At 38.2% G+C, this 25,232-nt stretch overlaps 1 protein-coding gene across 3 annotated transcripts; it reads right to left on the bottom strand.

The window, feature by feature from the left end:
• Nucleotides 1–415: 415 nt before the first annotated feature.
• On the bottom strand, nucleotides 416–24,952 carry cmpk2 (cytidine monophosphate (UMP-CMP) kinase 2, mitochondrial). Of its 3 annotated transcripts, XR_014032216.1 has the most exons (7): nucleotides 24,154–24,883; nucleotides 23,330–23,444; nucleotides 22,954–23,155; nucleotides 20,614–20,847; nucleotides 19,393–19,618; nucleotides 19,142–19,277; nucleotides 416–565 (listed from the first exon to the last, which is right to left on the bottom strand). XR_014032216.1 is itself a non-coding variant. In XM_081394472.1 (5 exons), exons 1-5 carry the CDS (start codon nucleotides 24,790–24,792, stop codon nucleotides 19,498–19,500), a joined length of 1,311 nt encoding a protein of 436 aa, XP_081250598.1. In that variant the 5' UTR covers nucleotides 24,793–24,952; the 3' UTR covers nucleotides 18,116–19,497. The 3 variants fall into 3 exon arrangements, 1 of the variants encoding a protein (XP_081250598.1); XR_014032217.1 differs by lacking the exon at nucleotides 416–565 and having other exon boundaries at nucleotides 18,116–19,277; XM_081394472.1 differs by lacking the exon at nucleotides 416–565 and having other exon boundaries at nucleotides 18,116–19,618; nucleotides 24,154–24,952.
• Nucleotides 24,953–25,232: the final 280 nt, after the last annotated feature.

The following is a 25,232-nucleotide window of genomic DNA, read 5'->3' on the forward strand; positions in this document are numbered from 1 at the left end:
CTATTGAAATGACTCGATTTTACCCTCGAAAATTCTTTGAAAAATGGCAAATGTGTCCGCACCTTTAGTCACTCTCTTCCTAACTTCCTTAGTCACTGCCTTCCTTTCTTTCTTCTTTCTTTTGTCATTTCCTTTCTTCATTCTTTCCATCATTTTTTCCTTAGTCTCTTCCTACTATTTAACTGACTTACTTCCTTTCTTTCCTTCCTCCCTTCCTGACAGTACCAATTTATTTCACTTCCTTACCTCCTTTTTTCCTACATGTTTCCATTCTTCTTTCATCCCTTCTTTACCTACTTCCCATTCTTCTCTCCTTATTTACCTACCTACTTGTGCATTTACTTTCCTCTTTCTTTTCTTCCTTGCCTCCCTTCTTACCTACTGTCACAGTACAGAGAGAGGCAGACAGGTAAATAGTGAAATAGATGTTTATTGAAAAGAGGCACGGAGTGGAACAGCAGATGAGACTGGTGAGTGGAGAATCAGAACAGGATGATGAACTTAGCTGGATGATAATATAGATGTCTGTTTGTAGATGACGGGACAGGATACGGCAGACTGATGACTGGAGACAGAAAACGGAAGACGGGCGATCAGAGATTCGAGAGTGAAGTTCAGGTAAGTGATCTTCAGGTGAGTAGAGGAGTCTGTACGTTAGGTAAGGACGAGACCAGACAATGTGAAGGGGAAGTGTCTTTATATAGTGTGCGTTTATGATGAAGTTCAGGTAAGTGATCTTCAGGTGAGTAGAAGAGTCTGTACGTCATCAGGTAAGGATGAGACCAGACAATGAAGTGAAGGGGAAGTGTCTTTATATAGTATGCGTTGATGATGAAGTGGTGTATCAGAACTCCGGGGAGAGTGAACGAGTGGGCGGAGTGTGCAGATCTGGTGACTCCGTGACACCTACTTATTTCCATTTGTGCCTTCCTTCCCTCTTTACTTTTCTTTCTTTCCTCTCTCCCTTACAGTACCTTACTTCTTCCTTTGTTCCTTGCTTACTTACCTTACTCTTTCCTTCCTTATATTTTTCCTTCTGCACTGTTCACATTGGTTTATTTTGAACTACATCTGAGTTACAGTTATTAGCATTTGTTTGGATATTTGTGACTTCATCTGCTTATTCAGATGAGTTTGGGATATCTGTAGTTTTTACTATAAAGGGTTGTGTCTGTGGTCTCTATGTAGCCATCATGGAAGATCATGTGTGCTAAATGCAATATTAAGTATATAATTGAGAGACGGACTTTAATAAAAACAGTATGTCTGTGAAACACCGATTTTCTTCTCAGGACAAACTAGTCCCATCCCATTTGAAATGTACTTTATATATGACCTATAACTGTGCATCCCCAAAGCATTTGGACACATTGGTGAATCAAGATGTTCCTATATTGATGTAACATTAAATCACCTAACACATATGGTCATGTCTGTCCGTGTCCTGAAACAAGACTAAGAAACTGATTTGTAACCCAAGTTTGAACGTCTCTCTGGTGCGTGCATGTGTGTTTATCTGCATGCGCAGAGGAGGTGTGCTAATGGAGTCCGTCTCAAAGGTGAAACCGGTAATCCATCAGAACCTCCTCCTCCTCCTCCTCCCATGACCCCTGTGTTCAGCAGCTGCTTGAAGAAAAGCAGAGGTTGCCCATCCAGTCTGGAAATCCCCTTAAAACCCTACAACCCCTTGACAGTACGAGAGAAATGGCATCCTGTGTTGACAATATGTAACATGGCGGCTTATATCTTGTGCATAGCCGCCGTTTTAGCGATCATATTCTCACTATGAAGTTCCTGGGGGGGTTAGCAGTGGATGGTGATTGATTCGGGAGGTTCTGCACACCGCCTGTTTAGGTTGCCCTCTTGTACAGTTCATTGGTTCTCCACTTTAAAGGCTACGCTCCCTTCCTCTGTTTCACTTCTTTTTTGAAGTGTCAGCAGAAAATTGAGAGAATGTCCTGAATGTGTTTCACCACAGGACTAAAGGCTTACTCACCAAAAAAACTAAAATTGAAAGCTTTATTGCTTTGATTGTTGTCATCTTGTAGCCAAAGGCCTAGACGAAACCTGCTGACTTTTTGCACATTTTCCGCAGACATTTTTTGAAGACATATGCAATGGATTTATGGATTTAAATACATTTTAATGGATTTACATGTGGAAATCTGTTGAGTTTTCCGTGGAGCTACGGACATCAATTCTGTGTGGGGTTTTTATATTTGATAAATATCTCCTTTTTTTCATTTGGTCACATTACCTAAGTAGAATAGGTTGCAAATTGCAACTTTAATGAAAGCGTTAAACTATTAAAGTATATAAAGTATTTCTTTTGAGTATACAAAAGGTAGTTCACGAGTACTTTCATTGTGTATGTAAAAACATGATGCGTCTTAAAAGTTTGATTGATTTTAAAATGACCCTGTTGTTAAACCCAAACCTTTGCCCTTGCCTAACACCTAAAGTAAGATTAAAACCTTTAGTAACCTAAATGTATGTGCTCTTTTGTGCTTTTTATCTGTGTGTGTTATGATTCATTTTCATGTTCACCGATAGTGCATTGTAAAAATGGCTGGGGGCAACTTTCTCTAGCAAAAAAAAATGAATGCATTAAACTGCAGGATGATTTCTGGCTGGAAGAGAGTCTCATTGGCTTGCATTTTTTATGAGAACAGCTGCTCCAATCTCTCCTCTGTTCACAGCCGGGCTTGCTTAATCACACAGTTTATCCCTGCAGCCCCACTGACAGGGCAAAGGCAAGGCAGGCAGAACAGCAAGGGGCCTGAGAGAAAGATGAGAGGAAGAAGGCCAAGCAGAGAGACCGATGAGGGGAAAGGAGAGAGAGACGTGATAGCAGAAATAAAAAGTTCTTGATGCAAGTTTTAAGGAGAGAGTAGAAGATTTTTAACTCAGCCATAAATTAAAATATTGTCATTGTTTACTCACCCTCATGTTGATCCAAAAACATATGTTTCAAACAGTGAAAAGCTTCCACAAGGACCCAAAAATGTCAATGTATCATTAAAGGTCACAGTGTCACATGCCTGTCCTGTCTTGTGCTGCACATGGGTGTTTTGTTGTTTTGTGCCATGTGCTCTCCTGTCTATTGTCTAGCCCCTCCCATCTTGTTATCTGATTATTGGTTAATTTGTCCCACCTGTCTTTTTCGTTACCCTCCTTTGTTTGTTCCCCTATTTAACCTCCCTGTGTTTGTAGTCCTGTGCTGGTTCGTTGTCCAAGTTACCTGTTCCTGGTGTTTCCTTCCCGATTGCTATCTGAGTTTTTGAGTTTTGTACCTTGTCTGCAAGTTACCAATAAATTTCCTCTGCATTTGTATCCTCGTCTCACGTTCAACTAATTCCGTGACACACAGAGCGTACTTCTGAAGTGAAATACCTTTGTGTGATGAATGGACTGATACCCTCCTCACACTGTTAACTACTGCAACTATCATTGATTCAGTGAGTTGAATTTGAGAACCATACCGGTCTGATTCATGAAGAAATCATTCAGACTGGATCTGTGCACTGTAGCCAATACGCCCACCACACACCAGCTTACTGGTGGAGAGGAGACAGAGCAATGAAGCCAGTCAGTATATTAGGATGATTATGATGGACAGAGGCCAAGGGGCAAATTTGGCCAGGATGCCGGGGTTATGCCCCCACTCTTTTTCAAAGGACATCCTGGGATTTTTAATGACCACAGAGAGTCAGGACCTCGGTTTACCGTCTCATCCGAAGGACGGATATTTGAATTATGACCAATTTTGGGCCATTAAATAGCTTCCTATTTATATTTAAATCATTAAAATATTTGGTAACACTTTAGAATACTGTTCCTTCATTAATGGATAATTACACAGGAACAAACGAGTAACAAATTATTAACATTAGTAACTACTATTAACTAACAAGAAACTCTGATTAACAAATTAGTCAGTAATAGCGCTCAGATGAATGTAGTAGTTCACTATTAGCTAATCAATAACTACTATTTTTTTCATACCTCCCAGAGAACTACTATCTACAGGTTCATAATTAACATGAATAATGCATCATTTATAATAGTAATGACTCAAGTATTACTACATCATTCTAAAGGAACTACTAATTATTTGGATCAGTATTCTAAAGTGAAAAACATGATAATACCTAATATTGCCTGAAGTCATTGTAAGCTTTTGAGATTTTTGTAAGATTTTGAATAGCAATTCCTTCCAATGGATTTGGTAACACTTTAGTAATTACTAGTGTGTTCCCATGATCTTCACTTTAGAATACTGATCCAAATAATTAGTAGTTCCTTTAGAAAGATGTAGTAACACTTGATTCATTACTATCCAAAACCTTACAAAAGCCTTAAAAGCTTACAATGACTTGGTCAATATTAGGTTGTTATCATGTTTTTCACTTTAGAATACTGATCCAAATTATTAGTAGTTCCTTTAGAAGGATGTAGTAACACTTGATTCATTACTAATGGGCTACCATTACCTTATATTAAACATTGTGCATTATAAATATTTATTAACCTGTATATAGTAGTTCTTATAGTCTTCAGTGAGGTATGAAAAATAGTAGTTATTGATTAGCTAATAGTGAACTACCACATCCGACTGAGCGCTATTACTTACTAATTCGTTAATCAGAGTTTCTTGTTAGTTAATAGTAGTTACTAGAGTGTTACTAATGCATTACTCATTTGTTCCTGTGTAGTTATTCATTATTGAAGGAACAGTATTCTAAAGTGTTACCAAATATTTGTAGAATTTGTATAAAGGATTCTATTACTGTTTTAAAGGACTTCTTTGTGCATGAATGAATGATTGACCACTATATTCCTCTCCTTTTGGGCAAATTATTCCTTAAATACTTTGTTTAGGGTTAAGGACTTATAAAAATGTATGAGCATTGTTCTAATCTTGTAACTGCTTATTTTTTTCACTCATCAGTCCTTCTTAATTTCTGCAGGATACACTGAATAGCAAAACAGCATCTTTCCTAATTAATCAAATAATCCGTGAAAATTGAATTAATAACCTTCTGTTATGACAAAACTATTTGATCATTGATCTTGACAGCTTGAGCCGGCACTGAGCTCTTTATTTTTAATAACTGGAGTGTACTGCCGCCCCATCTCATGGTCACAGAGGACATTCGGCCCAGGACATCGAAGCTGGAAAGTGAAGCGGTGAGGATGTCTGTGTCTGACCACAGGACTGACAGACGGGCCGCAGCACGGTCGTCTCAGCACATCAGGGTGTAACAGGAGCAGCTGAAAGACGAGGAGCATCAAGCCCCCATGTGAACCCATCGGGACGCCCATCCCTTTCGGCCAATTACAGCAATGTGCTGCCAGCAGCAGACTGAATAATGCCCCCTTCTGATAACACTGTAAACTCTGACCACCCTCTGTAAGTATTCGCAGACAACCGCACATCCGCATGCTTCGTTATGAATGCCCTATGAAAGAAAGAGATCAGCCACGGTCTCTCATAAATGCCCATCATGTGCATTACGCACACACGCAAACACAGACGCATTATCTTATCTGGTTTCTGTATGCAGGGCCATGCAGACTCGGTGGAGACCCTGTGGTTGTAAAACATTCTGGTATCACGGTTGTGTTTTATGAGCATCTCCTATAGGAGATATTACTCCAGCACAGACATTGCAGCTCTACTGGTATCAGGGGTGAATCATTGAATCATTCACTATTCATCTATGAACCTATGTAGCGGCCCGAACTGTATCAAACAGGAAAGGCCCACCACAGCACGGGTTTCAGGATCATTTCTGATTGGTTTTGCTCGCAGGCAAATTTTTTAAAGTGTTTTTCCCATTTATTTTCTATGTAGGGAGTTCTATGCTTTAAACAAACCAACCAGCTCAGAGATGAATTTTTTATTTAATGACTCAAATGTCAGGTGGTGTAACCCTCAATTAAAAGTACTAAAATAGTCAATTAAATTCAACTGGATTCAAAATGGATTCCCGAATTTTAGTTATACCTGTGATTCCAGCCCGTTCTCATCCTAGGGCGTCATATATTGACGCTTTTGACATTTCGACATCGAACGCACATGTCACCCTTTAGCGTCAATATGAGACGCAGATAGAAATGGGCCAGAAGGCGCCTCCTAGCGGTCTAACCCTAACCCTACACCAGACCTAAACCCACCCATAACCGAACAAAGCTCTGTGCATGTCATATTGACACTAAAGAGTGCCATGTGCGTTCGATGTCGACAAAATGTCAAAAGCGTCAGTATATGACGCCCAAGGATGAGAATGCGTTGGTGATTCTCAACTCAACTTGTCTTTGGCAGCTTAAATATTAATACTTACTAAAATATTGTAAAATAATAAAAACAGCTTTGATGCTTATTTTTTAAAATAGAAAATTTGGCAATATTTTATAATTTTTTATAATTTATTTGTATAATTTATGTCTTTTGTAGATATATAAATAAAATTATTTTAATTCAGAAAAGTGAAAAAGTTTATCAATGAAGAGAAAGAATAGAATTTTTGTATAAATTCTAATTTGAATGTGTATTTTTAATAGTGCTGTCAATCGATTAATCGCAATTAATCGAATTTGAGAGAAAAGTTTTTGTTTATATATGTATATTATATGTGTGCGTGTGTGTGTGTGTGTGTGTGTGTGTGTGTGTGTGTGTGTGTGTGTGTGTGTGTACATATACACACACACATATATGCATACATATTAAAAATGTATATAAATATAATAATAAATATACACATATATTATAGGCTATAAACAAAAACATTTATGTTAGATGTGATTAATTTTAAGCGATTTAACGGTACTAATTTTTAAATAACTCCATCAATTCAATTTCAGCCCCAAAAAAGTCACATCATTGATCCATGTACAAACATAAGTGACTGACTTGATATATAACTGACTTTGTGAATTACACCATTTGCAATTGCTGCTGAGCTCTTTTGATGTGGTTCTTGTTTCCATGGTAACAGCAACTTCTCTGATTGGCTTATCCTCTCATCAGGATTATGGGTACTGTAGTTACTGGCAATTTGGCTATTAAACTTGTTTTTTTAGTAGTGAATATTCTTCAAATACTTATACCATAACAATCTTTGTTTGTTTGGTCTGTATTAAAAGGTTTATATGTTAGTGTTTTCTCTATGGAGAACCCTGCTGTTGTGCTCTATTCATTGAAATACATTTAGTGCATCTGTTGAGAACATACTCTTCAGGGGATTGGGTGAAAATTGGACATATCACCACTGTGAATGCGTGGACAAAATGTGTTGTCCCCTGCCTCGCGGCTGGATGGCTGCCTGGCCGCCGGTGGTGTAGAGACTCATTTAGAGAGCTCGACTGGGACGGGACACTGAAGGTCAGACTGAGAAATGCCTGCAGCAATCTCCCCTCACACATGCTCTCTATTCCCTCTACCCATCCCTTTCTCTCTCTCTCTCTCTCTCTCTCTCTCTCTCTCTCTCTCTCTCTCTCTCTCTCTCTCTCTCTCTCTCTCTCTCTCTCTCTCTCTCTCTCTTTATTTCTCAGTCTGCTGGTTATAAATCCTCTGGCTATCAGGTGCAGTGCCCCTGCTGGCACTTTCACGAGCTCACGGGTTTGTGTCTGTGGTGCTGAGTGCCGTGTCACAGTCCCTGGGCAAGCGATGTTGTGACAGACAGTGAGTGTGACTGAGCATACTGACACTCTCTCTGTATTTATTATGTTGCACCATATATGATTATATTTTGCACAGGTCGGACTGTCCTTGAGATGTCCACTAGACCATCAGACCTACTTCGACTACTTTTTGCCTGATTCAAACTGGCACTCATGCTGCTTGTGTCAGACAGGTCTAATGCATCTGATGCATATGTAAAAAACTGTTCAAACTCATGTGAATGGCCCTTAATTGTGGTCTTAACATTGTATCTTGGAGCACTCAAAAGGGCACTTCATGTTTTTTGACTTAAGCCTACCTCATATGTTTACTCCTAGAGCTTGTGTAGGCTTTTCAGGAAATGTGCAACGCTGCCAAATAAAATTTAAGATGCCATAAAATATAAATATAAATATAACTAACAATACCGATAACACTTTACAATAAGGTTCATTAGTTAACATTAGTTAACTACTTTAGTTAACATGAACTAAAAATGAACAATGCTTTTATTAATCTTAGTTAATATTAATTTCAACATTTACTAATACATTATTAACATTTTTACATTATTTAACACTAGTTAATGCTGTGAACTAACATGAACAAACAATGAAAAGCTGTTTTTTATTAACTAACATTTACAAAGATGAATAAATACTGTAATATATTGCTCATTGTTAGTTCATGTTAGTTAATACATTAATTAATGTTAACTAATGAACCTTTTTGTAAAGTGTTACCACGATAACTACATTAATGTCCACACCAGCAGGCGATATCGTTCTGTTTATTCTAAGCATGCTTGTCTATCACTTTAAATTCTTGAGCTCGTTACAGCAGGATGGATTCTGATTGGCTGCCAATGTTTTTATGGTCCATCAGCTCCAAAGATATTGTTTCTCTGTGCTGTTATGGTTACAGCTGTAGTGGGAAATCTGTCATTCTTTAACATTGAGAACGATTTTAGAACCATATCTTTATCATTATCTTTATAGTTTCTGTCCTTGTGAACTGGCCTTTACACTTAATTTTTCTGGTTAAATAAATATTACATTAAAAAAGGAGACCAAATACAATTCTATTTTGTATTTTTACGCTAACAATGTAATGTTCTATTTATTAACAATTTAAACAATATACAGTATATTATTTGTAAACTAATGTTCAGCTTGGGCTGCTTGCTCACAAGGACAGTCATCATGTTTTCAGGCCATTTCAAGTTTGATTTTGACGTGACATAAAGCAGTTATATCTAAGTGGCTGAGTTGTTTCTTTGCTTTTTAACTATTTCATTTCATTTCCTTTATATAGCACAAATAAACACAACAGAAGTTGACCACTGTGCTTTACAAGGAAAAAAATCCAGGAAACATGAAAGAAGGAGCAAAATAAACGTAACGTGAAATAAACCAATCAGAGCGTCATCTCACATTCCCTTTAAGAGCAGACGCGCTTTTTCCATGGCGGATTGCTATTGTAATGGCGGATTTGCCAGGCGCGCGCCAGGAGCGGTTCACAGCCAAGGAGAGCAACACTCTCGTCACGGCCGTAAAAGAGAGAAGTTACATTGAAATGGAGAAACCCACCCAAATGAACTTCGGTTAAACAGGCGTATGATAATTTGGGTAAATGTGTGAGCTTGATGTATGCTTTTATAATAAATTGTCTATCTATCTATCTATCTATCTATCTATCTATCTATCTATCTATCTATCTATCTATCTATCTATCTATCTATCTATCTATCTATCTATCTATCTATCTATCTATCTATCTATCTATCTATCTATCTATCTATCTATCTATCTATCTATCTATCGTAATAATGTATGATTTGCAAAAATGAAAACTGCTGCTTCTGTGTAGATGAGAGAATCAAAGTGTATGCGCGTTATGCACACGCTACATTGATTATGGCCAAGCATGCGCCCTTAAAATAGCATATGAATAACATGCGCAACGCGCCACTGACTTTAAACTATTTTTTCCTGGTTAGTGGCACAATTGTTTTCTAAACCTGCAAAATAGCATGAAGGAACGTTGGCGCCGGAACACGCCTCCTCTTTGCGCTGAACCGCCCTGGGGAGCGCAAGTGTATTTCCTAACTTACCGACGTGCATCTGTGGAGGGAAAAGTCCGCTTTGCGCGGGTGCAAAATAGGAATGATACATGCGTCGGTGTACAAAGTCAATTGCGCTGGGTGCAAGATAGGGCCCATAATGTAATAAAACCATAATTGAGATTTAGTGAAATGCCTGGTCAAAACGATAAAACTTTAGCTTAAATTTAAACTCATGTAAAGAGGACAGGGATCTCAAGGATAAGGGGGAGGGTATTCCATAGCCTAGGACCGAAAGCTGCAAAAGCACGATCCCTTCTCGACTTAAATCGTGAATTTGGCTGGGACAGATTATAACTAGTCTAATTAGTCTTGCCATTAACGCTATCATTATCTTCATTCAGGCCGATTCGAGAACGCGCACAAAAACAAGAGGTGGGATTTACCGCACGAACCAATCATATCCAATCATAGCACGATGGAGGCATTGCCTCCTCTCACGTGACTTCCCCCCATTCATTCTCAATTATCCCTCATCAAACTCACCACATGCTTTGGGGGGTCTGTTAAAAGTCAATGGGCTCAGGGGAGGCAAGCCTACCGCTGTAACTTTACATGCGGGTGTCGCTGCTGGACAGTGTTACTTTAGAAAAACAAGTGACATTTACACTTTTTAATCTCACATTTTGTAATATTTGCATTGTTTTATTTTTGTAATATCGATTATTTTCTAATCCAGTTTTTCTGAGGAGACACCCTTGCCTCCTCGGAGGAAACTCCCCTGATGCATTACAAAATACAATGTATATATATTAAATATTTATTACATGCACTATAATAATTTATATTTAATGTAATTTAATGTGTAAATGACTTTAAAAAATACAACATATTTATTCCCTATAGCACTATGAGTCATCAGTATTCTTTTTTCAGGAAGAAAAAACTCCAAAATCAATGTACTACTGTGGTGTTCAAGTAAAGATATGACTTTATGATATGGATATTGAATTTTACATCAACTCAGCTTGGACAGGCAATTTTCTTACTGCAGTATGTCTGCGTGGTTCAGTTAGTTGTTTAAAGAAATCCCACCTCAAGCTACGAAGGCTTTCAAGGTTTTCAGAGCATTTAACTTGTTGATTAAGCTTTATATTTAAGCCACAGTTCGCTGTGTGAACTGCATGCATTATTCTTTGTGACAACATGCTCTATTTAAAACCATATTTAGGAATGATAGCAATTCAAATTCTGCACTTCGTGAAGGCTTTCAACCTCAAAGGGACATTCAATACTGTTACCTTTTGAAAAAGTGGGGACTTTTTGAACTGAGCTATAGGAAGCTGGCGTGGTGCCCGAGTTCTTGTTAGCTTGTCTTGGAGCCGCCCGCCAAGCACGCACACGGATGATTATAGAGATGAACGGCCATAAGCTCCATATTTTACGAGGAGGAGTGAAAGAACTCTAAAGTAGGGAGATGTCTGGGTCATAGTCAGAAGAATCGCACAGTAAGAAAACTAAATGGGTGTAAAGGGATTCATGAAGCTTATTCTGGATAAGGAGTGAGGATTTCACTCATCTCTTCCTCCCACCTCAGGGCTTCCTCTCAAACACCCTTCAACAGCCCATAACAATAAGGTGACACAATGGAGTAGGAAAACTAAATTTTATATACAATTGCTATGAATTAGAATTATGCTTTAAAATGGCTAAAAAGGAAAACACAAAACCAATAAAGTATCATAAAAGTGGGCCATACCAACACAATCTCATGGCAGTTTTTTACGTTTGCCAAATTGGTGGCTAATTCGTATGAATTTGTACCATTTAATTTGTATGTTTTCGTATGATCTGCTTACGCCCCAGTGACGGCTATGTTTGGTTATGGTTAGTGGCAGACCTTTCATGCTTAATTATTTCTAATAATCGAACATTTTTGTAACAATTCACTTCAAACGAGTTCATACAAAATCGCCACCTCGTGACATAGTTATGTTTTCCCGTGAGATCAGTTTGTCCATACGTGGACATGCTATTTTCCAACTCTCCTGAAACCAACTTTGTTTGAGAAAGCAGACCAACTTTTAAGTCATTAGAAAATCTTGATGAAAAGATAAATCTTTCATTTCCTACTTCAGGAGGGAAGCAGTAATGCCCCGTTTGTGAATGAATCCGATCCTTTCAATCAGATCTTTAAAAAAAAAATGCTTTATATGTTTCACAAAACTGGTCTGAAAGGTTTGTTAACAAAAACATCCGGTTCATCTTATTGAACAGCTCAGGAGATTATCAATAAGTAACAACCTTTCAGAAGACTTGAAATATAGCGCCCAACTGATTTTATAATACATTTATGGTTCTTTTGCATGCCTTTTTGATACTGAAAGGCTTCAGTTATTCATTGGAGGAGGGTGGGGAACTACACGCACAGAAGAAAGAAAATCATACGGTTTTGAAACGACATGAAAATGTTAATTCTTGGATTAACTTCTTTTTTTTTTTAAGACAGAGAATGATAGTTATGAAATATGTATACACATCCAACTTGGTCTTGGTTGTTGTATGTGATAATTATATATGCTCTCCAGTATTGCATCAAGCAAACTGCTGCGACTGAGCGGACTTCCTTCTTTCGGAGCGCTACATTCATCATAGACTCGATTTTCCACAGACGCTCAAATAAGTGCGAAAGAAGTCATTCTACTTTTATCTATGTCTGAAGCAGTGGCTGTTTAGAAAATATTTATTCCACAATTCAAGATCTTAGCTTTTTTTCAGCCTTGCATTCATTTTGGGGGACTGGGTTTGTGAAAACCAAAGCGGTACGTCGCACACGTTCTCAATAAATACATAAACAAGGAGATGGGAGAGGGATAAACAGACACAGTGCTTCATCTCGACGGTTGACACTGATGAAGTTTAAAGCGTGCCCCACCATTAATGGCACCGAAACAAAAATAAAACATTTTCAAGTATAAAAAGATACACAGCCGCGCAGCAACTAGGCAGCCGCGGTCTTTGATTTATTCCTAAGGGGAAGAGAAAGGACGGGAACATCTTGAATGGCGTACAAGGAAGATTCAAGTTCTCCACAGGAAATCAATTTAAGTGAGAGGGCATCTCAGTTAAAAATAGAGTAACGCTAAGAATACAAAGAATTAATTGGCATGATTTTGGTAGAAGAGAGCACTAGGGAGAACCCAAGTTTGTTCACCATCCTCTTTTTGTGTTTACTCAACAGAGTTAGTCGTGTAGTCAAGCTGTCACGCACTCTTCTTTTCCCTTACTTTTTTCTACCCTCGATCCATTTCTTGTTGTTTTCCGCCTTCGGCTGTCAGAATTCAAGCAGAGCGAATCACTCCAAGATTTTATGAATCTCTGTCAAAGGCTGCCTCATTTCACTGGAAATGATGATATATGATGTTCTTAGTATGACAAGGAAGCTTTAGATAATAAGTGTTGTGTCACACTTTACTGAGTTATGACTAGTATCCAAAATTACTGTGCTAGACACTGATGGGGGTTTTGGTGTGGGCTGCGCTTGTACAGATTTTAATGAGATCTCGCAGCATGTTTAAATATTTAACAATTCCTGGAGTAGCTCCTCTGTCTGCTGTCAGGAACACCCATTGCAATTTCATCCTATCCGAGAAATGCTCCAAAAAAAAAATGTGACATGCACATTGATGTTCGGCTCATTTTCTGTTTGTGCATCTCTGTATATCTTTAAGGGTGCATCTACCCATAAATGTAAAGAGAATATATATTTGCCCAGTTCTTCATATGAACAAGGGCTATTCAAAAAGTCTATGGGCCCTGTCTTACACCCGGCATAATGCAGTGCCAAGCACGACCCAAGTGTTTTTTGCTAGTTTCAGTCCGATGCAGTTATCATTTTCATGTCCTGCGCCACATTGATTAAATAGCAAATGCATTTGCGCCCATTTGTGCACCCATGGACGTGCTGGTCTGAAAACGAGGTGTGTTCAGGCGCATTGTTGGCACGTTGCTATTTTGAGGAAACAGAAATAGACTGCGCCATTGACCAACAGAAACCTGGTCTAAAGTCAATGGCTTTTGTTATTTGAAGAGCGCATTGGTAATGTGCGCCTATAGGCGGGTACACTCTGCTTATTAAACACACAGGGACGCACAGCAGCACACAAACATGCCAGATATTTAAAATAAAAGGACTACAATGTAAAAGATGATTATTGTGTACATAAAGATATGGTGGAATCCGGCTTGTCCCGTAGATGGTCTGCTTGCGCACTCTTACCTCGCGCACAAGCAGATCCGTTTGCGCTCTGGAGACGCGTTCGTATCAAATTCCGTCATGTAAATTGCGAATCTGCCATGGGGCGAGCGCAACTGGCATTTAAAGGGAATGGGAGATGAGCTTCTGGGTTTAACACACGTAAATACCAAAACACACCCATTACTCATTATGAGAATAGGGACAACGCTTTTAGACCATGCGCCTAGCGCGCCAACCATTTTTCCCGTCGTTAAACTAGCAAAAGTGGATTCGGACACGCCCTAAGTGAACTTGCGCCGTACGCTTTAGACCATGTGCTTAGATCATTAAAATAGGGCCCTATAAGTGGGTCTCTGGAATACTTGATTCTGATTGGTCATTCACAGCATCCCGTGGTCAAGTGTTTGTGTATAATGAGTGCTAAACTCTACAACTGATCATTGTCCCAGGCCACTGTCACTATACTTAATCAAATCACTTTTGAGGTTTATTTTGCATTATATACAATACAACAGTTACCGTATATCTGGATATTACTTCATGTAATCCAGATGCTACATTCGATATATAATGCTCAATAAGTGTCCATCAGTTGTGCACTTCAGAATCTCGCCGGACATAGTAGGTTATCGAGGTAGGCCTACATTTGTCTAATGTTTTATGAATACTGGAATTCGGACATTGCACTCTTTTCACGTACAGTTTTCTCCTACTATAATAAGGAAATATGCATATTCGGATGCAGCCTATCTTTATAACTGAGTCAAATGATTCACTGAACCAATGATTCATTCAAAACAATGATTCATTCAGGGGAAACTGCCCATCTGATTGATCTGTTAATCAGATGCAAGTGAAAGTTGCGTTCGTAGCATTTTCATATACTATCACGTTTTCTCTCAGAATCATCATCAGTCCAAATAATTTTAAGTTTTGTAGCATTATTAAGAACTACCAAGATCTAACAATGGACAAGAGTACATTTATAAACAACATTAACCAAGATATGCGGAAAAAAAGATATCCATTAATGTATATAACTTTGTTGTAAAGCGTTACTAATCACAAAATCATAATCTCCATCATAACCTCCAAAAAGTCATGAACCCTGATCTAAAGTCACCTGCTTATCATCTGGTGGCATATTTGCAGTTATAGATGCATAAAACACACATATAGTCCCTCTCTGGTCTTCCTCCCGCCACCTCTTCCATAGGGTCCTATAGGCCTCTGGCCCCCCCTCACCCCCCTGCAGTTGGCAGTGTCTCTGGGCCCGGGTGTCAGTGCCAGGTCTCTAGATCCCACTCCAGCCCACCATCCTATACCACCCCCACTTCTCCACCACACTTCACTCATTATTCATGTTCATAGGGACAGCTTTCATTTGATCTATTACTTAGGCGGGGGGGACCGCAGACTGCTGTGCGGCTCCATCCCTGCTGGATCTTTAATTATTGCAGAGAGGGTTTTCTCTGTCTTGTTCTTTGTTGTGCTAATGAAATATTGAAGTGGCCGATGTAGATTGTGTGGGGCCTGCTGGGGAGGATGGTGGATTACCTTTTGCCTCTGCACAGACCTTCTGCACTCTGACCTGATTTTTCAGATTTCAAAAGCACATATGATCAAATGTTTATTTAAAGAGGTCAGTGCATTCAGCTTTGTTTTTATGTCTGATTACTATAATCAGATTCCACATTTGTAAATGGCTTTAAATTAAAGTGTTTGGAAATAAGGTCTCTTATCCATAAATAGTTTAAAGTGAAATGAAAAATGAAGGTCGTGATTGGTAGTTTGTAGTGTTTTGAATATATGAGGTTGTTAAGTATATCAAGTTTATTAAAATTTACTTTCTGTTATATATAATATGTATTTATTAATAAGTTACAATATAGTGAAGGGTATATCCATAGATCCTTCACATCTAAAGAAAATATTAACAATTATTCATTAAAACATTTTTTTATTTCCATTAGTGTAAAAAAACTTTGTGATTTTATTTCTTGCAATTGTTACTTTTTATGTCAATGTACCATATCATAAAAACATGTGTATTTATCATAATTGTAACATTTCTCAAATTCTGACCTTATTTTTTTTTATTCTGACATTATTTCTCAAATTGACGTTATATCTCACAATTAAAAAACTTTATTTCTCAGTTGTAACTGTACTTCTTCAAATCTGACCATATCTCTTATTTTATTGTACAACTACACTACTATTCAAAAGTTTGGGGTTAGTGTGTATATATATATATATATATATATATATATATATATATATATATATATATATATATATATTAGCCAGAATGCATTTCATTAAAAGTGACAGTAAAGACATTTACAGTGTTACAAAATATTTCTATTACATCAAAGAATCCTGAAAAAAGTGTATCATGTTTTTTTTTTTGTTTTTTTTTTTTAATTATTAAGAAGCACAGTTGTTTTTTTACATGGATAACAATAATAAATTATTCTTGAGCAGCAAATCGGCATATTAGAAGGATTTCTGAAGGATCATGTGACACTAAAGACTGGAGGAATGATGCTGAAAATTCATCACAGGAATAAATTACATTTTAATTACCTTCAAGTAAAATAGTTATTTTTAAATTGTAATAATATTTCACAATATTACTGTTTTCACTGTTTTAATCAAATAAATGCAACCTTGATGATCATAAGACACTTTCAAACACATAAAAAAATCAATCTTACCATCCCCAAACTTTTGAACGGTAATGTATTTTATTTTATTTTTTTTTACAAAAACATGCTTCAAAAAATATATCTTATCACAAAACCTGATAAGAAAGACTTATTACGGTCAGTAATGGATGGCAATACAAAAAACACTGCTCAAGCTACTTACCGTAGAAGTCACCCAATATTGTAAGAGCACATGTTTGACCCCCTCCCTAGTTCATAAGGACTGCGCTGTAGGAGCGTCTGTCCATAGCAACTGAACATATAATCCTTAAACACTGTATATTCCCTCAGAGAGCAACTGCAAATAGATGTAAAATTGATCAACCCGACTGTCTGACCACTGGGGACCACTGTGGTCTCCAAGCAGAAAATCTCAGGAATTTAACTGGAGCGAGTTTATTAAAATCACTGACCAGTGCATTTCTCACGCCGCATATTTAAATTTGGCCTTTTACGCCTGTGAGGCATTAATATTAACCAGCACCAGGCATATAAGCAGTGTGTTAAAAAATAAACATATAATTGCATCTATAGCAAGAGATTCAATAATTGGCTAAGGGGAGTGTGTAATTGCGCAGTGGTGTGGAAAGCCGTCTGACAGTGATCTACAGGACTCCATTAATTGCCATATGAATATACCCTAGTCTCTTCTCCGCACTGCTGAGGCATCAGTGTGAGGGAGACGGGTCACTCTGTCTTTCCTGGCCCATATCCTCACTGAGCTCATAATTACTAAAACCTTTAATTAATCTTGCTATCACTGGGTAAATGCAGTGCTCGCCATATAAATGAATTATAGGATAAGTGTTGTATTGTTAGTGCATGAGGGCATGGTGGGCGCCTGCATGCATGCCGTTGCACTTAAGGCGTGTGTGTGCTAAATGTGGATTATTGAAGATCAAAAGTATATTTAAAAGATTATTTGATGCAAAAATGAGAACTCTTTCGGTCATTATCAAATTTAACTTGATTTGCACTAATAATGTTCCCCACTGCCATAGCTTGAAATCTCATTGGTGTTTGTGTTAAGATTCCAAAATGGTTTGTAAATGCATCGCGCCACATTTTGACAGAGATTGAGATTTAATAGCTATGGTAGAATATTTTCAGTTGAAAAAAGAAATAAATAATAATAAATCAGTTTGTTAACAAAAATATTGTTTGACTTGGAATATAGTAGATGGACTACTTTTATGGTGTTTGGGGGTTTGGTGATTGCTCTGAAATCTCATAAATTGTGTGTAAATGCATTGTGCCAAGTTTTGATAGTGATTAAAATGTAATAGTTTAAAAAAATCAATTAATTCAAAAGTAAAAATAAGATAACAGTAATGATAAATCAGTCTGTTCACACAAATATATTGTTTGGCTTGGAATATAGCATGGATTACTTTTATGGTGTTTTTTGTGTCTTTTTTGGTGATTGCTCTGAAATCCATAAATTATTTGTAAACAGATTGTGCCAAGTTTTGACAGAGATTGAGATTAAATAGCTAAAACAATTATTAAAAAAGAAAAAGAAAATAATAGTCTTAATAAATCAGTCTGTTCACACAAATATATTGTTTGGCTTGGAATATAGCATGGACTACTTTTATGGTGTGTGTGTGTGTGTGTGTGTGTGTGTGTGTGTGTGTGTGTGTGTGTGTGTGTGTGTGTGTGTGTGTGTGTGTGTGTGTGTGTCTTTTGGTGATTGCTCTGAAATCTCAAATTGTTTGTAAACACATTGTGCCAAGTTTGATTGAGATTTAATAGCCAAAAAAAATTTTCAAAAAGAAAAAGAAAAATAATAGGATTAATTAATCAGTCTGTTCACACAAATATTGTTTGGCTTGCAATATAGCATGGACTATTGTGGTGTTTTTTATTTTCATTTATTTAATTATTTATTTTGGTGATTGCTCTGAAATCTCATAAATTGTTTTAAAACACATCGTGCCAAGTTTTGACAGATATTGATATTTAATCGCAATCTCTGTCAAAACTTGGCACGATGTGTTTACAAACAATTTATGAGATTTCAGAGCAATCACCAAAATCAATTGATTAAAAAATTTAAAATCATTGTTTTGTCTTTTTTTTTTTGGACAGAATTTGAATTTTTAGGTGAACTTTCTTTAAAAACAAAAAAACAAAGATGTGTATTATATTAAAATTTATTCTTAGCTGATTATTTCAGTACAATAAACACACTGGAACTTAAAAACTGAGTTATACATGTACGTTTTTGTCCTAGCATATCACTCTTAATTAATGATCAGAGTCTGGGTCCAAAAGCAACAGCAACAAATCAAAGCAAGTTTAAATTGCCTGGACCAGATCTATTGCTTTTAATACCTCCATAAGGTCCATTGATTCCATCTCCTATAGGAGTGAATGCCGAGCTGACCAACAATGAGTTCTTGTGTTTAAATCTAATTGAAGTGATTGATGAATTCTCAAACCTCTTTAGCTGAGTTCCTGTGTTTCACTGGGAATAAGTCAGAGTGAGGAAAGTGGACGCTGTGACCCTGCGTATGAGAGCTGACATCCAGCTACGGCACCCGCAATAACTTTCCCTCTCGTGTCATCACTGAAGCTCTGTGGGAAGGGGAATATGTTGTGACATGTCCAGATACGAGCCCTGAAATATATGCTGGCAGTTAGCCACCAGCCTCCCTTTCAATCAACAGGCTCAGCTGACTGGGGCTCTTACAGTGGGTTTAGTTGAGTGAGGATGGAATCGTAACACTGCACTACCATCTAGTGGTTTCGGAGGGATTGCAGGGCTTCTTGCCCCGTCGGATAGGGAGCCGGGTGTTTACAAGTGGCATTTGTTCCTAATTAAATGCTGCACTTGTTGCAGCACTTCTTGTGGAGAGGGGCTTGCATCCACGATAATGCAGGCGGGATTCTGGATTCTCTTGTAAGCTTCCTCCACTCTGAAAAAAAGAGCAATTTGTCATAAGTGCACCAAAGCTGTTTTGCTTATAGTTTTTCTGAATAAACTTGATATTGTTTGGATGAAAATCTTAAAAACTTGGCTACCATAAATAGATTTGTTCAGGATTCTTTGATGAATAAACTTTTTATTTTATTTTTTTATATAGAAAAATAAAAGTCTTTGTTGTTACTTTTGATCCATTAAATGCATCCTTGCTTAATAAAAGTATTAATTTCTTAATAAATAAATACTGACCCCAAACTTACTATTTTTTTATCTAAAATGATTTATGCATTTCCAGAGAAAATGCTAAATTTGTCATTGTTTCTACATTTTATGGTTTATGGTTATGATCCAACATTACAATAATGGTTAGATGTTTCTGAAATCATGAGGGGGTGATATAAATTCTTTGACCACATGGTAAAAAAAGTATTTATCAAGTCTTCTTTATCAAGTCTTCTTTACACATTATATTCAACCCTAAAACATTTTGAATGGGGTTGGCACAAACATGTTTTAAGGATAAATTATATTATGAATTATTAATGTTGTTTCACATTAAGTTGTTACTTTTTTCACAAGTAAAATGCTTCATTTAAGAAAAGCCACATTTTCTCTCACAATTGGCACTATTAGCTGGAAATGCCCAAGAAATAGGTATTGACATTTACTTTAGAGCAGGGATAGACAACTCCGGTCCTGGAGGGCCACTGTCCTGCAGAGTTTAGCTTCAGCCCTGATAAAAACTCACCTGCCTGTATCTATTTAGTAATCCTGAAAACACTGATTGCCTTGTTCAGGTGTGTTTAATTAGGATTGGAGCTAAACTCTGCAGGACAGTGGCCCTCCAGGACCGGAGTTGTCTATCCCTGCTTTAGAGTAATCAGTACATCCAATATAGAGATGCACAACATCTGAAAACGTTAAGGGTTATCACATACAGTAAGCAAGTGATCTTAAAAGATAAAAGACTTCAATAAGTTGCCCTACTTAAGTCGAAAGAGCTGATTAAGCTCTAGCTCAGCCTCCTCAACGGTCTTGTCCTGTCCTCTGTCTCTGAGTCTTCTCAGTCTTTCTTCTGGATTGACAGTGAGAAGCAGCACCAGGTTTGGTTGAAGCAGGTCTCCTGGCCACTGGTAGAGCTCTGAGTCCAGCCTAGGGAGGTTTTCAACCCTCCCACTGACTGCTGTGGCAATGGCATACGCTGCTGTGCTGTGCCAATACCTAAAGGAGACCAAAAAAAAAATAAAAAATTTGTTTAGAGGTTATCTATATCATTGCCGGGAAAAGGAAATAACTTAAAAGGGGCATACATGTGGTTTTTTTAGCCTTACACCAGGTTCAGTCACTAGTGCGCCTCTTGAGGCCAGGGGAGTGGGGTTTACACACACAGCTCTTACTGGCCTACGTTACACTCACCCCCCCACTCAACCTCACTCCCACCCGGGTCACGGCACCAAATGTAACAGGTCCTACTTGACCCACTCCGAGCAGGATTCAATCCGGCGTGGGAGGCGGGCACGCTAACAAGGACACTAAAGCACACACAGCTCTTACCCCTAATTTCCACCAACTGCGGAACGGCTGTGGATCCGCTCCGGAACGGCGGCGGAGTCAATAGGTTTCCATTAAAGTCAATGTGTGTATTTTCACTGACTGCGGAACGGCTGCGTTCCGACTCTGGTGATCCGCAGCCCTCCGGAGCAGATACGCAGAGCTTCTATTTTTGCCGGATGCCAGAGAGCTCCGCAGCAATTCAGCACTTGTATCGCGCGATCATACGTGAATTCGCGAGATCTCATGGGTCCTCCAGACTTCAGCTGTTAGTCATGGCCGCAGCCGTTCCGCAACAAATCCGGACCTGGTGGGTATTGAAGGACAGCGGAGCACGGAGCCGACACGCAGCCGTTCCGCAGTTGGTGGGGTTACTGGCTCTTACACGCACAGCTCTTAAGGCCCTTTCACACCAGACGCGCAACGAAAAAGCGAATAGTTCACGTGCGAATAGTTTGTGTCAAAACCATTCACATCAGCCGCGACGTGAATTTGCGAATTCTGTGAAGTTCAGAGCTTCAACATTCCAAAACTTTCGCGCCGACAGCTGAGAAAACATGGGCACTTCATCATCATCATCCAGTGAAGACGAGCCTGAAGGGGAGTACGCTAATGTCCACTTTAGTTTCCTTTTCCTCTCTCCTTTTTCTCACATAGGTGTCCCTGAGGTTTTTCCAGTTTTTTTGCGTCTTCAACTAAACAGTGCGTTTTGTAATGTCAATACACATTACATGTAACACACGAAGTAACAAGTTAAAATCATTCAACTAGAAACTGTAGACATCACACAAAGAATGTATAGTATACTAAAAGCAGCCCTAAATAGTACATGTAAATTTAAATACGGTCTCTGTCTTTATCTTTGACTATAATAGTGTTAGCTTTTTATCCCAAATGTAGTTTAGCCTGCTAGCCTACACAGCACAGGACTATACAACGACTAAAACTATCACACAACATACTCACAGTCGAGATAACCGAGTTGGTTGGCAATGCTACGCCACACATTGTCTTTCAAATCATTGTCCTTGTAGTATGTGATTGGCTGAAGCCTTTTCTGTCGCCGCAAAAGTAAAAAAAAAATCGACATCAAAGCGAAAAAAATAAAAGGCGTTTGTTCGCCGCAGCACATTCACATTCGGTGTGGAAGCACTCATTACACAAACAGCTGATCAAAAAATAAAACCATCGCGCAAATTATTTGTGCGTCAAAATCGCGTCCAGTGTGAAAGGACCTTTACTGGCCTACATTACACTCCCTAAACCTCACTCCTATCACGGTCACGGCCCCAAATCTAACCGGTCCTACTCTCCCCACTCCAGGGTGCATTTCCCGAAAGCATCGCCAACTATGGTCACAAGTTCCATTGAACTCTATTGGTAACTACGGAACTTGCAACCATAGTTAGCTTGGGGAAACGCACCCCAGTGCGGGATTTGAAACCTGGTCATCGGCATGGGAGGCTGGTGCGCTAACAAGGATGCTAATGACTGCACCAGCTAGTGTTAACCGCTAGCACGCCTCTTGAGGCCAGGGGAGTGAGGTTTACACGTCTATTCCTCACAGCCTCAATTTCATCCAAGTAAAATTCAATATGATGTGATATCCTCATTTTTTATGCCAGATAAATACAGCTCTGATTACAAAAATAAATGATTTTACCTGATATATATTTAAAATATCCTCAAATAAATATTTACGTTTGAGCGACATCCCAGTGCTGCCCAAACATCAGCTGAATCGTGTGAGTGTATTTGTGGCGCACATATCTCTACCTGTCCACTATGACAGGAGCCCTTAAGGACTCTTTTCCGATGTGGGCTGCAGTGATGTAGTTCCCCAGAGCGTAAAAGGCCCTGCGGATGAGGGGTGGTTCTGAGTCAAAGCGCTGTCTGAAAGAAGTCAGGCACTGGGGAGGAGATTTCAGCAGAGTGGCATTCAGAGACTCCCGCAGGGCTTCTGTGAGAGTAGTTTTACCTATAGGGGGAATCAGGGAAAGGTATGGAGAGGAGTCAACAAAATTTTTGAGTGCAAACTACTTGTTTAAGCATGATTTGAATCATATTGACAGCTATGAATTTTTAGATGATATTACTTTCTGACTGGTATTAATAAGCAGAACAAAATATTTGTCAAAGGCTCATTGTTAACCTGTAGCATCCAGTCCCTCGATCACAATGACAGGATATCCATCACCACTGCTTGTCTCCAGCTGGTCGTCTACGAGCTTCAACACTTCCTTTGACTCCGGGATAATGTCAGTGCACTGGGATGGGCAGAGGAGGATGCAATGTTTTACCCCAAGCTACACTGTGGTTAGAGTACTGAACTGCATTGGTTAAATAATCACCCATTGTTCATTGTTCCTTTAGATCAGGTAATCAAGTATACTTTCATTTCAGCATCAAAGTAAAATCATTTAGACAGCTATAACTGCAGCTGTATTTATATGTATACACACATACATTTATAAACATACTGCTGTTCAGAATTTTGGGGTTGGTATATTTATTTATTTATTTTGATTTTATTGAAAGAAGTATTTTATATGCTATACTACATTTATTTGATCAAAAAAACAGTAGAAAGTAAACATTTATATTGTGAAATATATATATTTTTTAAATAAATGCTTTTTTAAATGTAATGTTTTGCTGTGATGGCAAAGCTTCAGCAGTCATTACTCCAGTCTTCAGTGTCACATGATCCTTTAGAAATAATTCTATTATGCTGATTTACTGCTATATATATATGTGTGTGTGTGTGTATATGTGTGTGTGTGTGTGTGTGTGTGTGTGTATATATATATATATATATTATTATAATTATTATTATTATTATTATTCATAATAATTATTATTATTACTTAGTAGTAGCCTAGTAGTAGTAGTAGTAGTAGTAGTAGTAGTAGTAGCATATATTTACTTAGCCTAAAGTACAATCTGGTCCCAAAATGTTTCAAAATCCAACTGTACCTCCTGAAGAACCTTATAGGCTTCATCCATACTGTAGAAGACATCGGAGTTCCTGATGTTCAGTGTGGATGGGTGATGCTCTGCTGCTGTAGCAGGTGTGATGTACTGTCTCACTGACTCCTTCACTGGACTGATAGGTGACCACAGCTCCTGCCAGCAGTACTGACCCTCGCGCTTGTATGAAAACACACATACTGTTTCACTCTGCCGCAATGTGTTTAATAAGTCCTCTGAAAGTGTTGTAGTGGATTTGTCTCGTATAAAAAAGCCTTTAACGACGCTATTTTCGTCGTCCGGAATAAACGAAGACGCTTCAAAAACATCGCAATCTCGCGAGAGTGTTGAAGACAGCTTGTGTTTTATTTGGGCGTGCGTTTGCGCTTTCTCAATTCTGTTCTCACTTTGAACATGTAGCGAGAAGAGCTTCCCACAATCTCCAAAGAGCCGTTGATAATCATGATGGAGAACCTGTGGGCTTGAGCTCAGTGTGAAATAAAGAGGTTCAGCGCGCAAATCAAGCTCCACCGCAAATACACGCGAACACAGCTCTCCACAGCGAAACATTGCTCTCCTTAGCATTGTGAACGGTGTTAGATATTGCAGTAGCCTATATAGGCTGGAAGAATTCAAGAATCGCATTTTTACGGCTAGCGCTTACAGAGAAACGAAACTAGACCCAAAAACGAAAGTAGGATAGCCAGCAGTCCACTTACGTAACTCAAGAAACGAGCCTAGCTGAGTCAGTCAAGCATTCTAGCAGTAGACTAGCTACTACGGTGAACTTGGGCTGATTTTGAGCAGGTTTATCCAGTTGAGCTACTGTATATATAGGCCTATATTTAAAAATAAATAAAAATAATATATATATATATATATATATATATATATATATATATATATATATATATATATATATATATATATATATATATACTTATGTATATAGGCCTAAGTCGTAGTTAATATAGTTAGTGAAAATTGAACCTTAAGCTAAAGTGTGACCATATTAACCTAATGATTGTTATTTTTGTTGGATTAGGCTAGTGTCCTTAAGGATAGGACAAGAAGTAGCATTCCTA

The sequence above is a fragment of the Scardinius erythrophthalmus genome, assembly GCF_964197995.2.
Source record: "Scardinius erythrophthalmus genome assembly, chromosome: 19".
Classification (NCBI taxonomy): Eukaryota; Metazoa; Chordata; class Actinopteri; order Cypriniformes; family Leuciscidae; genus Scardinius; species Scardinius erythrophthalmus.

Coding starts and splice junctions, on each gene's coding strand:
- cmpk2 (XM_081394472.1), bottom strand. CDS start 24,792: ATGCGATTCTTGAATTCTTCCAGCCTATATAGGCTACTGCAATATCTA. Junction 23,156..23,329: donor CGAGGGACTGGATGCTACAG/GTTAACAATGAG, acceptor TTCCCCCTATAG/GTAAAACTACTCTCACAGAA. Junction 20,848..22,953: donor GCTCCTGTCATAGTGGACAG/GTAGAGATATGT, acceptor GGTCTCCTTTAG/GTATTGGCACAGCACAGCAG.